The sequence below is a fragment of the Scyliorhinus canicula genome, chromosome 7 (genome assembly GCF_902713615.1).
Source record: "Scyliorhinus canicula chromosome 7, sScyCan1.1, whole genome shotgun sequence".
In the NCBI taxonomy this organism is placed as follows: Eukaryota; Metazoa; Chordata; class Chondrichthyes; order Carcharhiniformes; family Scyliorhinidae; genus Scyliorhinus; species Scyliorhinus canicula.
The window spans coordinates 146,994,749-147,008,546 of NC_052152.1; the positions used below are offsets into that span (position 1 = coordinate 146,994,749).

At 39.8% G+C, this 13,798-nt stretch overlaps 1 protein-coding gene across 1 annotated transcript in view; it reads left to right on the forward strand.

Annotated features, from left to right (window-relative positions):
* Positions 1–1,186: 1,186 nt before the first annotated feature.
* The window catches only part of LOC119969441 (V-set and transmembrane domain-containing protein 2-like protein), a 97,280-nt gene continuing 84,668 nt past the window's right edge, over positions 1,187–13,798 (forward strand). The window contains exon 1 of the mRNA XM_038803076.1: positions 1,187–1,426. Coding sequence (XP_038659004.1) covers positions 1,351–1,426 — 76 coding nt within the window. The 5' untranslated portion in view covers positions 1,187–1,350. The remainder of the gene's footprint in view (positions 1,427–13,798) is intronic.

A 13,798-nucleotide genomic window follows, 5' to 3' on the forward strand; every position in this document is an offset into this window, starting at 1 on the left:
GGGCTATTTATTGACCCATCAACAACGAACCGGTGGTAAAATCCGCCATGTTCATATGAAGACAACACATGAGAAACAATTAGGCCAAGTTTTGTTCCTGTTTTATATATATTGACCAGCTAATGAATCTGCACAGTTTTTCCATTGTTTTCATCCAGTCCTCCATTTTACAGCATGTGCTTTAAATAACCTTCAGATTCCACACCTGGATCGGCTAGGACTTTGTCAGGGGTGCACCTCGGTTTAAGTGGGAGCACGCTCCCTCTGAGCCATATGGACCTGGATTTAAGTCCCACACCAGAGACCTGAACCCACAATCTAGTCTTGACAATTCACTCCACTCCTGAAAGAGTGCTGCACTGCCCACCAAGTCGTCTTTTGCGATGAGTAAGAGGTCACCATTCAAACAAGCGAAGTTCTCTTATTGCCCCAACCAACGCTTATCCCCCAACCAACACCACTCAGATCATTACCCGAATGCTGGTTGCAGAACCTTGCTGCCTACTGACTGGGAAACGCTTTGGGAGTCTGAGAGACGCCAAGCAAGATTTATCAAATGAATGATTGTTCTTCATAGCAAGCAGTGTGGTCTGATATTAATTGGAAAACATCTTTTCAAGGGTCACCCTAAGATGGAGTGGTCACTTGCTGCTCGAGGGATACATCTCACCTGTGCAACCCTCGAGAAGTGAAAAGCAAACTCTAAGGATCAGCGTATTCAGGGCGAGGGCACAGATTGTTCTGCTTTTTAACCATTTCACCAAACTGATATCTTACCAACTCAGAACTGGAGAGCTTCCTGACGCTTCTGGTCAGCCTGTGTGTTGGTGGATTGCTTCACACGGTTATCAGAGTCTGAGGTGGAGAATATCAAACCCCCCAGACCTACCCCACCGGGGCCCTGTCATTCTTTATAACAAGCAATCTGAAACATGCTGGACTATCAGAAAATTAGCCTGGTTATCACTGGAGGCTGAGTGGCTTGTCAAACCTGACTCCGATAGGGACCTTGCTCAGTATGTGAGCGCCTGTGTTACCAGGGGCACTTCAATCTTCCGCAGGCAGAAGTTTGATTCTGTGAGTTGGTGCCTCGAGAAGTTAAATAAAATGTCTGGGAGTGGATACCTCCGCGCGGTGATCCGGCGCCCCTGCGCTCGCAGCACAGCTCAGTTCTCAGCAGCCTCTTGCGCCCCCACGGTGAAGTACCGCAGAGGCAGCAGCTCCGAGAGAGCAGTTCGCCTCAGATCGGCTGAGCGATCGAGCTGCTTGAGCGGAAATTTCCTGAGACCCGAGACCCGGATTTCTAACACCAAACCCCACTGATGTGAGAGTCACAGCGTTGCAGACAACATGGGGATGTTTGGAGTGACTGTGGGAGCTTTGCATTACCTGGGGCTCTATGTCCAACTCTGTGCATCTTCACAAGGTGAGAAACAGCACTTGGCTATTCTGAGAGAGCAGGTTAAATAAGAGCAACCGGGAAGAATACCTTTGCACTTAGAATTGCCAGGCGCGGGCATCGTGTTTATTCTTTCTCTTTATTTTTCCTCCTCGCCCCGTAATGCAAATTAAAGTTTTGACTGCAATAAATATGTTCATTATGAATTGAAGCAGGATGCGTGATAACATTTGGAGAATATTCCTCTACAGGGTTCTGCAGGATTCCACCCGTTTATTAATTTATATGAAGCAGTGTCTTTACATTACAAGGATTGCAAGGACAGCCTGGATTGAGGCTACATCCTATAATTTAAAATATATTGTGTTATAATTTATGTCCCTCATCAGACAGGAAACAATAATAAAATCAAATGCTGGATTTTATTCTGGATTGAAACTTCCTACTCCCTTTAGGATTTTAACACAGGCTGTGGTAAGAGTGGAAACTGTGCAATATATATATATACTGTATATATCAAGCACTCCATTCTTAGCATCCTTGTATGTCTGTGTATAATCCCTCTATCCTTTCCTGTTAATCTGTTGAATAGAGTATCCGATTGTATTTTGAAATATGATTAACCCTTTAAAATCCAGTGAGGCATTTTGTACAATGTCTGAATGATACTTTTTGGAGTTTACAGTAAGTGGTAAATGAGCTCACCGCTTTGCTTTGTGTTTTACCATTGTAATAATTAAACTTTGAGAATATTAATTCAGTAAACACAAAGAAATCCTGATGTATCATTATTTTGGAATAGATGAGCATTGCACTTATAAGCAGTTTATGTACAATAGGTCCCATTGTATCAGTCATGACTGGGAGGGATCCAATCAAAAAGTAAGTTTGCTTGTATCAAGAATTTTCTTGAGGTTTACTGTGCATTAATTTAGTTGTAGTTTTTTTTAAGTTTGTCCCTCAGTTGTCTAGGCTTTAACAGAGCTTAGGTCCACAGCTACTTTTCTACTTTTGCTACTGAACGTATATTAAAAAGATTGTGGCTGTGTACTGGAACTTTCAGTTTGACTAATGAATTCAGTGATGTTAACCTTATCAGTTCTACCTTCACTAGACGCAGTACTGTTGATATTCTTCAGCTACCAGCAGCCAGGATCATTAAACTTAGCAGCAAGTTCAGAAACATCTATAGATCTGAGATCAATGTAATTCAGTTAGATCAACACATAAAATTGAAAGTTTAATGTAATAGACAGGAGAATCTATTCACAACACTACACCAGCATATAATATCAGCTGTACTAGACTCAACTCCTGGGTGGAGCGGAGGAGAATAACCTTGCACTGTTGACATTCAGCGAGATGTGGTAACTCATAACCAACAGAATTAGAGCTTGTTCTCATGTGTTTGGTACTATTTTTGTGGTACTTAGAATAAAATAGTTTTTCATGAGTTAAGCTTTCGAAAGTAATAGAACCTGCACAAGGTTCTTCAGGCTACTGTGAGAATGTTTATGTTTGTCGATGAATGAGAATTAATAATATATAATGAAGAAACATCTAAAATTATTCAAATGAACACAGCTTAAAGTAGTTTTATTAGGAAATAATACATTAAGCTAAAGACTGGATCAGTCAAATTGTACAGAAAATGTAGTGTGTAGACTTTAGTGACATTAATTTGTGAGCTGATAAAGATTGTATGCAAACATTTAAGTAAACTGTAATAATTTAGATTAAAGCATGTATTTTAAGTGAAAGGTAATGTCAAAGCAAAAAAATCAAGCTTGTGTACTTAGAATACGTTGACAATCAGCTTAAATAGACAAATGGTTAAAAGCTTCCAGAGTGACAGTAACACTTCAAAACTGCCTTATCTCTCAACACAATCAATGGTAATAAAATAATTAAGGAAATATTGTAGTTCACAATGGTCCTCACTACTTGTAGATCAGGAAGAGCAGATGTTAGGGGTAATCCAGCAACATTCCTTATATTGGAAAGAGTCAACTGTAAAACTGCATCCACCACTGATCCCATATTTCATACCAAAAGATTTGCTTCTGTTCAAACCCAATCCATTGCATTGAAGGTGGTTTGGTTCTTGGAATCATGTCCAGTACGCAGCAAATTCAACTTGCTCAGATCCACTTTGCGGCAGAGATTTGAAATTATTTTAATCAAAGCCATATGACATATAAATATTGTTGTCAATTCTGGACCCCCTATTGTTAAAACCAAATAAAAGAGACATTCCAAATTGTTTATGGTGCCTTTTTATGGCACACCTTTCTGGAGTTGAAAATTAACATTTTTCCTAACTTTTGAATATATGAAAGTGACCAACAGGAAAATATCCATTGGTCCATGCAGCCTGTTCCATGTGATTGTGATTTCCTATACATCTCAAAAGCATGCTTCCTATCTGCCCAGCGGCATGTGTCCTACTGGGAGAAGCGAATAACCGGATAATGTAACAATTGTTGTTGAACTTAGATTTTCACATTTATACAAATTAAAAGATTATTTCATGTCCATTGAGTATTAAAAGTGATACAAGCTGCGTAACTCATTTGCAAATTGATTAGAATATTATTAAAAACTCTTTCTCTTTTCCCTCGCTTTCTTGCACAGCATATGGTTATAAAGGGTATGAATCAGGGTAGGCTAGAGCATAATGTTAATATGTACCGAGGACCTCATTACTCACGGAAGCTCTACGCTGGATGTGTTAGATTTGGCCAGAGAGGGCTTGTTGTTGACTTGTTGGTTACGCAGGCTGAAGAAAACAGCTCACAGAATTCACAGAAATTTCATTTGTTACCTTGATCACCTTCAAATATACTTTAAAGCAGAAAAGTGCAGGGATCCAGCGTATTTTTCAGTGACAGGGTATGATACTTAGTATTAAAATTCCATTTTACTTTTGGGAGGTGAGATTTAAGCTATTTCACAAAATTGTGAAGTATAATTAAAATCTCCTTTACAGCCATCTCATGTTCTTTTCTTTTACATTATTATTGAGACAAGAGGGAGACAGGTTGCCACGTTTAATGGCTAAGTGAGTATGTGCCCAGCTGATAAAGAAAAAACAAATGCCCAGAGACGTGCAGGTTGGAAAGAGACCATTTAACGCATTGTACTATCGGGGCAGATACTTCATCACAACATATATTACTGTTTGTGAAAGTAATAAAACTATAGGCCTGGCTCATGCATCTACATTTCATGGCTTAAGATTAACATAATTTTGTGAAGCTGAGTGATTTTAACCAATGCTTTTCATTCTCTCCAGATGTATCAAATATTTTTGCAAAGGTTTTCGGGGAAGTGAAAACAATTTTTAATGTCACGTTTGGACAGAGTTTGTTCCAAGTCAATCATTTTCTAATGCCTCCGTGTCTAAAATGATATAATTGGAAGTTTAATGGAAGATATTTAAATGGGGTTGTTTTTCTCTGTATAAAACATTGGCATTAAACAAGTAAAACTGAATGTCATGTTGGAGAATTTTCTTGAAAAGGTATTTATAGGGCAGCACGGTGGCGCAGTGTAGCACTGCTGCCTCACGGCGCTGAGGTCCCAGGTTCGATCCCGGCTCTGGGTCACTGTCTGTGTGGAGTTTGCACATTTAGACCGTGTCTGCGCGGGTTTCGCCCCCGCAACCCAAAGATGTGCAGGGTAGGTGGATTGGCCACGCTAAATTGCCACTTAATTGGAAAAATTGAACTGGGTACTCTAAATTTAAAAAAAAAAAAGAAAAGGTATTTATAAACACAATATAGTCAACAAAATACTGTAAAGTTCTGTTATTCCGCAGGAAGTTCTATTTTGTGCTTCTATATGATTCAAAGAACAAAAAAAGATTTGGTGCAGCAGGCATAAAGTGATGAATCTTTTCTATACACAAACTTCAATCACACAAACCTGTGAAATATTCCTGCAACTCAAATATTTAACTTGACAGCCTTAAATATAAAGCTTACCAATAGTTTGGCCAATATTACATTGGAATTTATCACTGGGCTGCTCAAATATCATGTGACATTTAGAATTCAAACAGATCAACATATCTATCGCACAGAATGTTGAATCTGCATCATAATCATGCAAGAGCTTGCATTAAAATTGTACCTTCACTTCAAAAAAGCTTTCTGAGGTGTTTTGCAATAGAGTTAGGATTGGTGACACAGAGTTAGATTTAAGGAAACGTTTTGAAAAGGAAAGAAAGGCAGCAAAGGATAGGGTTTACAGTGTAAGACTGCAGAATGTGGCATCAAGATTGCTGAATGTTCTGGTTGAAGTGCTAAATTGTATATTTGTGAAACTGTACTGGTTGTGTGTGTTTTAAGTCAACATCCTGGGGGTTACCATTGATCAGAAACTCAACTGGACTAGCCATATTAATGCTGTGGCTACCAGGGCAGGTCAAAGGCTAGGAATCCTATGACATGTAACTCACCTCCTGGCCCCCAAAGCCTGTCCACCATCTACAAGTCACAAGTCCCTCCACCACTAACGACCAGTGACAGCCGTGTGTACCATCTCCAAGATGCACTGCAGTAACTCACCAAAGTTCCTTAGACAGCACCTTCCAAATCCATGACCACTACCATCTAGAAGGACAAGAACAGCAAATACCCAGGAACCCCACCACCTGGAGGTTACCCTCCAAGTCACTCATCACCCCGACTTGGAAATATATCGCCGTTCTTTCAGTGACATTGGGGCAACAATGTGGAACTCCCTCCCTAACAGTGCAGTGGGTATACCTACACCTCAGGGACGGCAACAGTTTAAGATGGCAAGTCACCACCCCCTCTGATGGGCAAACAGGGATGGGTAATAAATGCTGGCCTAACCAGATCACATCCTGAAAATGAATTTAAAACACAAATAACATGATGAAACATCTAAAGTATTCTCATTGTAGTTTTAAAGTAGAATTCAGGTAACAATTACTTGGTGATTCAAAAACTGAACTGATAGTATGTGTGTTTTCTATACACAAACGTCAATCACACAAACCTGTGAAATATTCCTGCAACTCAAATATTTAACTTGACAGCCTTAAATATAAAGCTTATCAATAGTTTGGTCAACAGTACATGAGTGTGCGTGTTTGATGATCCTTTGAAAATGATGTTGACATGTAACTACGGATGTGCATATTGTATACTTCTGAACATTTGGAATACTCTCCATGAAGACCTAATAACAATAATCTTTATTAGTTTCACAAGTAGGCTTACACTACACAGCAATGAAGTTACTATGAAAATCCCCTAGTTGCCATATTCCGGCACCTGTTCGGGTACACAGAGGGAAAATTCAGAATGTCCAATTCACCTTACAAGTACGTGTTTTGGGACTTGTGGGAGTAAACCAGAGTGCCCAGAGGAAACCCACGCAGAAACGGGGAGAACATGCAGATTCCTCACAGACAGTGACCCAAATCGGTAATCGAATCCAGGTCCCTGATGCTGTAAAGCAACAGTGCTAGCCACTGTGCTACCGTGTAAATGGAGCGGATTAAGTTCTGTTCGTCAAAGATTTGTAACTGTAAAAAGAACATTGCTAATATTGGTACGGCTAATATTCATTTTGGCATAGAATAAGGTTGCACGCTGTCTTCATTTTGGTTTAATTTCATCCAAGTCACTGTTTACTGTGGATTTTTATTCACAGACGTACCAAATAATGTGTGTTATGTAATGAGTAGCTGTCACACCTACAAATGTCAGTCCTTTTTATTTGCAATTTTCTGTAATACCTGATGGAAGTTCTATTTAACCTCTTCAAAGTTCTACCTTGATTCACCGAAAGAAGGAATGCAAAACAATTCCTCTGTTTTATTCCAATGGAGTATATCCTGTACAGTTTTCAAAAACTGACTGATTTTATCCATTTAATTCATATAATTTGGTCACTTGTGTAACTTTGAGTAACTTAAAGGATCAATTAAAATGATTGATTAATTATTGTGAGTTGACAAAATATTGCTCCAATCATTCGTAAATGCACATAGACATGGCTTAATTTTAACTGAGGGAAGATTTCCACTCTTGCCATTTGCACCAAAAAGACAAATAGATTTGCAAATTTCTAAGCAATGGAAATTTCTCTCAATGTCCTGACATTGATAGCATTTTTATATCTTACACAAGAGCAAATACATTTCCGAATAGACATGGACTATTATTCTAAGATTAAAATCTATCCATACCATCCTTTGTAATGTGAAGATGTATTTGTGAACAACTCTTTTTGAGTTGAAATCTAGATCACCAAAAGGTGAAGGAACTGTGGACCAACTCATTGTGTAATATAATTCCTATGTTCATCTGATGTATTAACCAAGCAATTTAACCGGATGGCCTTTCCCTCCCTCAGGCAGATAACCAGCACAACACTTATGAATAATTAACAAGTCATCAATGTCTCATCTACTGTGCTCCTTAAAGTCTATTCAGGAAAGATGAATAATTAAATTTACGGTGACTATCCAAAATAGAGCATATTACAAATTAGCTCAAGAGTATAGAATGATATTTTAGCTGCATTATGCAATACAAATAGAGAAGAATATAAAATAGATGTTGGAGTAATGGTTTAGCTATCATAGGGAGAGAAGCTGCAATACAGAATTTAATAGAATGACTTCTAATTGCTTAAACATTTTATATCAGGTCTGAGAGCTTTAACCTCAAGATAATGGAGACACTAAAACAGCTTGCACAACTTATTCAGAAGGATTAAAAAAAACCTTCATGCTTGTAATAACCCTTAGTGAAAACAAATGCAATGCAATTTATATTAATTAATTTTAAGACAGTAATTATAGATGAGGGTTGGAAATCTGTTACTTAATGGGAAACTGAAGACTACTGAAATTTTTCCAATGTTGAGTCATAATTTAACAACTCATTTCTACACTCATGACAGGTCAGGTCCTCCTCGTGCAAGGAATGCATTCTACGTCAACAATTCCTATTGTGAATCCTCATCACTAGAGAAGAGGAATTGGACAAAGTTATGAACTACTCATTACTGCACTGAGCATTATGTAGATAATTTGAAAATATGACATCAAAAAGGAGTCTAAAATAAACTACTACGATATATGTGGTTTGGCATTTATCCATAAACCCCTCAAAGATCGAAACATCACGTTTTCAGATCTTTAAAAAAACTGATTTGGTATCAGGAAGGACGAGATTAAATTTATTTCAAATTTCCTGTTCTCTTACTCAGCAATAGAAACAAGGACATTAACCTTTAGCTTTATACAGGCAATATTCAACATGGGGAACTTTTGGCAAAGTTTATCCAATAATTTGCTGGAAAGATCAATTCAGAAGGATCATAAACTGCTGGTTCACAAATAACATTTTGGTATTTAATTTACTGTAATGAGGTAGATACCATTACATTTTACAGCATGTAAGATAAAATAAAAACTTGCATTTGTATCTCATGTTTCATGACCTCCGGATGCCCGGAAGCACTTTACAATCAAATAACTATTTCAAAAATGTTGTCATTGCTGAAGCACAGGAAAGGTGCCATGACTAGCCATTGGGATAAAGATCAGATAATCTGTTGTTGGAGATGTTGTTCAAGTGATTCATACTGTTCAGCATACCAATAAGAATGTCCTAGACCACCTTCAAAATAGTGGCCTAGGATATTTTATTCTACTTGAATGCCCAGACAGGACCTCGCTCGGTTAAACCTCATCTGAAAGATGGCGCGTCCAGACGTGCAGCATTTCCTTGGTATTGCGTTTAAAGTCAGCCTAGATTTTTGCTCAAATCTCTCTCCAGTGGGGCTTGAACTCACATTCTTCTTGACATCATTCCTTCACTACACGCATACATTCTTCTTCCTCCTTCACATATAAATAGATATAATAAGTATCCTCTAAGAGCATAACTAAATGAAACAAACTCTGACTACAATATATATTTTTAATAGTACAAAAAAAACCATAATATGGAAAGTCTGCCACGACTGCGCAAGAGGTTAATATAGTTTTGGCAAGTTCATGGGTTATGATCTTCAGAAGCAAATCATCAACTCCAACTGTGTGAATAAGGATGGTGCAGTTAACTATACAGCTAACCAGTAACAGTGCAGTTGACCATACAGCACATTCACACAATAAACGGTGATGCAGGATTTACCAAGTGAATTCTGAAATAATAAAACACTTCCCAAAAAAAAGCGTAAATGTTAATATATTATATTTTACCATCAACAGATATTTCTGCTATGAGGCAAATTATTAAGTTGAGGATGTCAAATGCTATTTATAATTCTAATTAAGCCATCTGTATGTTAAATATCTGAAAAATATAAAAGGTAAAAAAGATGAAATCATATGTCATATGCTCATTAACTTTTGCAGTGTGAGTAATGAGAAATGGCATTCCATGTACATATTATAAACATTTCAGTGCAGGAGAAGACTTTTCGACCTACTATGCGTGTGTCAGTGCTAGTCCCCAACCCTACCCCATCAACATTATCTACTTCTCCTGTTGAAGCTATCTAATCTTTTCCTACAATTTTAATATATTTCTTCAAGTCTTCTTTAATGTGATTATCTCAACTTTGATGGTAAACTATCCCATATTACAAGTGCAAAAACGAATCGGTTATGCCCCCATGTTTCCTGTAGTAAAAACCTCCAGTTGCTAAATCATCGATTAGTTTAGATAATCTTTCACTATTTACACTCTCTAACAGTTTCATCAGTTTGAACACCTCTATGAGATTCCTCCTTAATTTGTCTGCTCCAGTGAATACAGCCCTTGTGGCAACATCCTCATACATGGTATCTTATTTATAATTGAGCACTCAGAACTGCTCTAAATACTCCAGTTACAGCCTAACATTTGTTTTATGTAGATCCACAATCATTTTCTTGATTTTGTATGTTCTGTATATACGTATTTTTTGTTTGGTATTTTCCAACTGTAATACCTATTATTCATACAATGTGCTTATTAAACAAGATCATGCTCTTGTAAGGGAAATGAGATGGATTTGCTGTCTTACCACTGTTGAAAATCAAGGACAGTAACATGAATTTTGTTACCTTGTACTGAGTGTATATATATATATTTTCTTGGAGATAGGCAGGCTTCACGAAACAGACAACACATCAGTTAACCTATCATACTCCTTAGAGGGCAAATCCATGAACAAATTTGATATCAACTGCACCATCCTTGTTAAGAAGCGGAAGCAATCTATTACAATATTTTATAGTGTGGGGCAATTTGAAACTGATAAGTGCTCGAGATGTTGTTAGGAAAACAAAGGTATTTTAAGGGAATTAGATGTGTATTGCTAAACATTAGAAATAAGGTATAGTTTTAAGTGTGTTTAATTGAATGTTTCTGTGCCTAGAAGGGTAAAACCTATTGTTAGTTTCCTGCTAGACAAAGGTGTTTGCATGCGTAGGTATTGGTAAGTTCCAACTGTATTTCTATTGTACTTAGAGATGGCAACGGCATGAATAATAGTTAGACAAGCATAGGTATGTGGGTGTTGGTTAGAAATTGTGGCCTTGTGGGGGTATAGAAGCTTTTATGTTTTAGTTTAGTTAAATTTGATTGCGGTTGGAGATAGGTATTGAGACAGAAAGCAGTTTTCACAGCTTTTGTAGAAACAGGCCGTTTAGAAGGCTGAAAAGCGAACATCTTTCTCAGCTTTGCTAGAAGAAAAGTCATACCAGGGAGTAAGCAGATATCTGAAGAACAGATAGTTAAGGAAACTAGGGGAAAGAATAGAAGTTTCCAAGCAGTCAGAGGTTAATGATATTTGAACAGAGAACTGTTCAGTAAAGACGGACAGAGCCGTGAAGAAGACTGACATGCCAGAAGACTATCAGAAATGATTTTCAAGTTAGTGAGATTTTACTACGACCTACACAAGTTGAAATAACTATGGAAATCGGTGGCTGGGATTCGGGGAGTTTGTGCAAAAGCAGTTAAGACAAAGGAAACCTAAAAGGGGCTGGTGCAAAATCCTAGACTGGATTTGCTGTTAAAAGTGGAGTGGAAGCTTGGGTTAAAAAAGGCAATTGTAAACCAGGACTGGATTTCCGAATGCAAACTGCGAAAGGAAAGAATTATCATGAGAGAAGATTTTAAAGTGTGTTTTTAGGAGTGAAGTTTGGAAGGTATCGCGTGACAATCATCTGGTGAGATTCTGAGGAGAAATCCACAGCCCTTGTCTTGAGATTCACAGTGGAGAGTGTATTTGGCCACATACATGTGTGCTTAAAAGTGACTTTTAAAAAAATATATTTTTATTAGGGTATTTGCAAGGTTTTATAATGATACCAATAACAGCGACATAAGCATGGTACAATAAATATTTCCACCCCATCACATTCTTCACACACCCCAACCATAAAAAACCAATCCGAACCTCCCCCTTTGGAATTCTGCTTCTGCTGACATTTTAATTTTCCCCGAGAAAGTCGCGAACGGCTGCCACCTCCGTGTGAACCCTAACATTGACCCTCTTGAGGCAAACTTTATTTTCTCGAGAATGAGAAACCCAGCCCTGTCACTAACCCACGTCTCTATACTCGGGGGGCTTCGAGTGCCTCCACATTAATAAGATCCGTCTCCGGGCTACCAGAGAGGCAAAGGCCAAGACGTTGGTCTCTTTCGCCCCCTGAATTCCCAGCTCTTCCGATACTCCAAAGATCGCCACCTCTGGACTCGGCACCACCCGTGTTTTGAGTACCGTGGACATTGTCTTAGCGAAACCCTGCTAAAACCCTCTAAGTTTCGGGCATGCCCAAAACATGTGGACATGATTTGCTGGGACTCCCGCGTACCTTGCACACCTGTCCTCTACCCCAAAAAACTTGCTCATTCGGGCCACCATCATGTGTGCCTGGTGGAGTACTTCGAATTGTATCAGGCTAAGCCTGGCACATGATGAGGATGTATTACCCTTCTTAGGGCATCCGCTCACAGACCCACCTCTATCTCTCCTCCGTCTTCCTACTTGTCCTTAAGCTCCTCCACCGGAGTTTCCTCCAATTCCACAAGTTCCTGGTAAATATCTGATACCTTCCCCTCTCCCAGGTACTGGAGACCACTCTGTCCTGTATGTCTCATGGCGGCAGCAGCGGGAAGGCCGGAACCTGCATTCTCAAGAAGCCTCGCACCTGCAGATACCTAAACCCATTCCCTGCCGGCAATTCAAATTTATCCTCCAAGGCTTTCAAGCTGGGGAAGTTCCCGTCTATAAATAGATTCCCCCATCCTCCTAATTCCTGCCCTCTGCCATCTCTGAAACCCACCATCCAGCCTACCGAGTACAAACGGATGCTTATTATAAATTGGGGTCCAAACTGATGTTCCCTCCATTCTTTTATATCTCCTCCACTGCCCCCAGATTCTCAGAGCCGCCACTTGTCGGACTTGTGGAGTACCGGCCGGCGAGAACGGAAGAGGTGCCGATATCAGTGCTCCCAAACTTGTATTTTTACATGATGCCGCCTCCATCTGCTCCCACACCGACCCCTCCCCACTACCCACTTCCTAATCATGGCTATATTAGCCGCCCAGGAGTAATTGCAAAAATTCAGCAGCGCCAACCCACCCTCTCCCCGACTGCACTCCAGCAACACTTTCTTCACTCGCGGGTTTTACCCACCCACACAAAGCCCGAAATAACCTTATTTATCTGCTTGAAAAAGGCCTTTGGGATGAAGATGGGGAGGCACTGAAAGACAAACAGAAATCTGGAGAGGACCGTCATTTTCACAGTCTGTACCCTCCCCGCTAGTGATAGTGGGAGCATGTCCCATCTTTTAAAGTCCTCTTCCATTTGTTCTATGAGCAGGGATAGGTGTAACTTGTGCAATGCTTCCCATTCCCGGGCCACCTGGATTCCCAGATACCGAAAGCTCCTTCCTACCATTCTAAACAACAGCTCTCCCAATCTCTTCTCCTGCCCTCTTGCCTGGATCATGAACATCTCGCTTTTCCCCTTGAAATTTATACCCCGAAAAATTACCAAAATCCCCGAGCATCCGCATAACTTCTCCCACCCCCTCCAGCGGGTCTGAAATATACAAGAGCAGGTCATCTGCATAAAGCGAGACCCAGTGCTCCACCCCCCCCCCCCCCCCCCCCCCTCGAACCAGCCCTTTCCGGGTCCTAGAGGCTCTTAACACCATGGCCAGTGGCTCTATGGCCAGAGAAAACAGTAGCGGGGAGAGGGGGCACCCTTGCCTCGTACCTCGGTGCAGTTTAAAATACCCCGACCTCAACCGGTTCGTATGCACACTCTCTACTAGTGCCTGATAGAGCAACCGCACCCAGTCAATGAAGCCCTCACCGAACCCAAACCTACCCAGCGCCT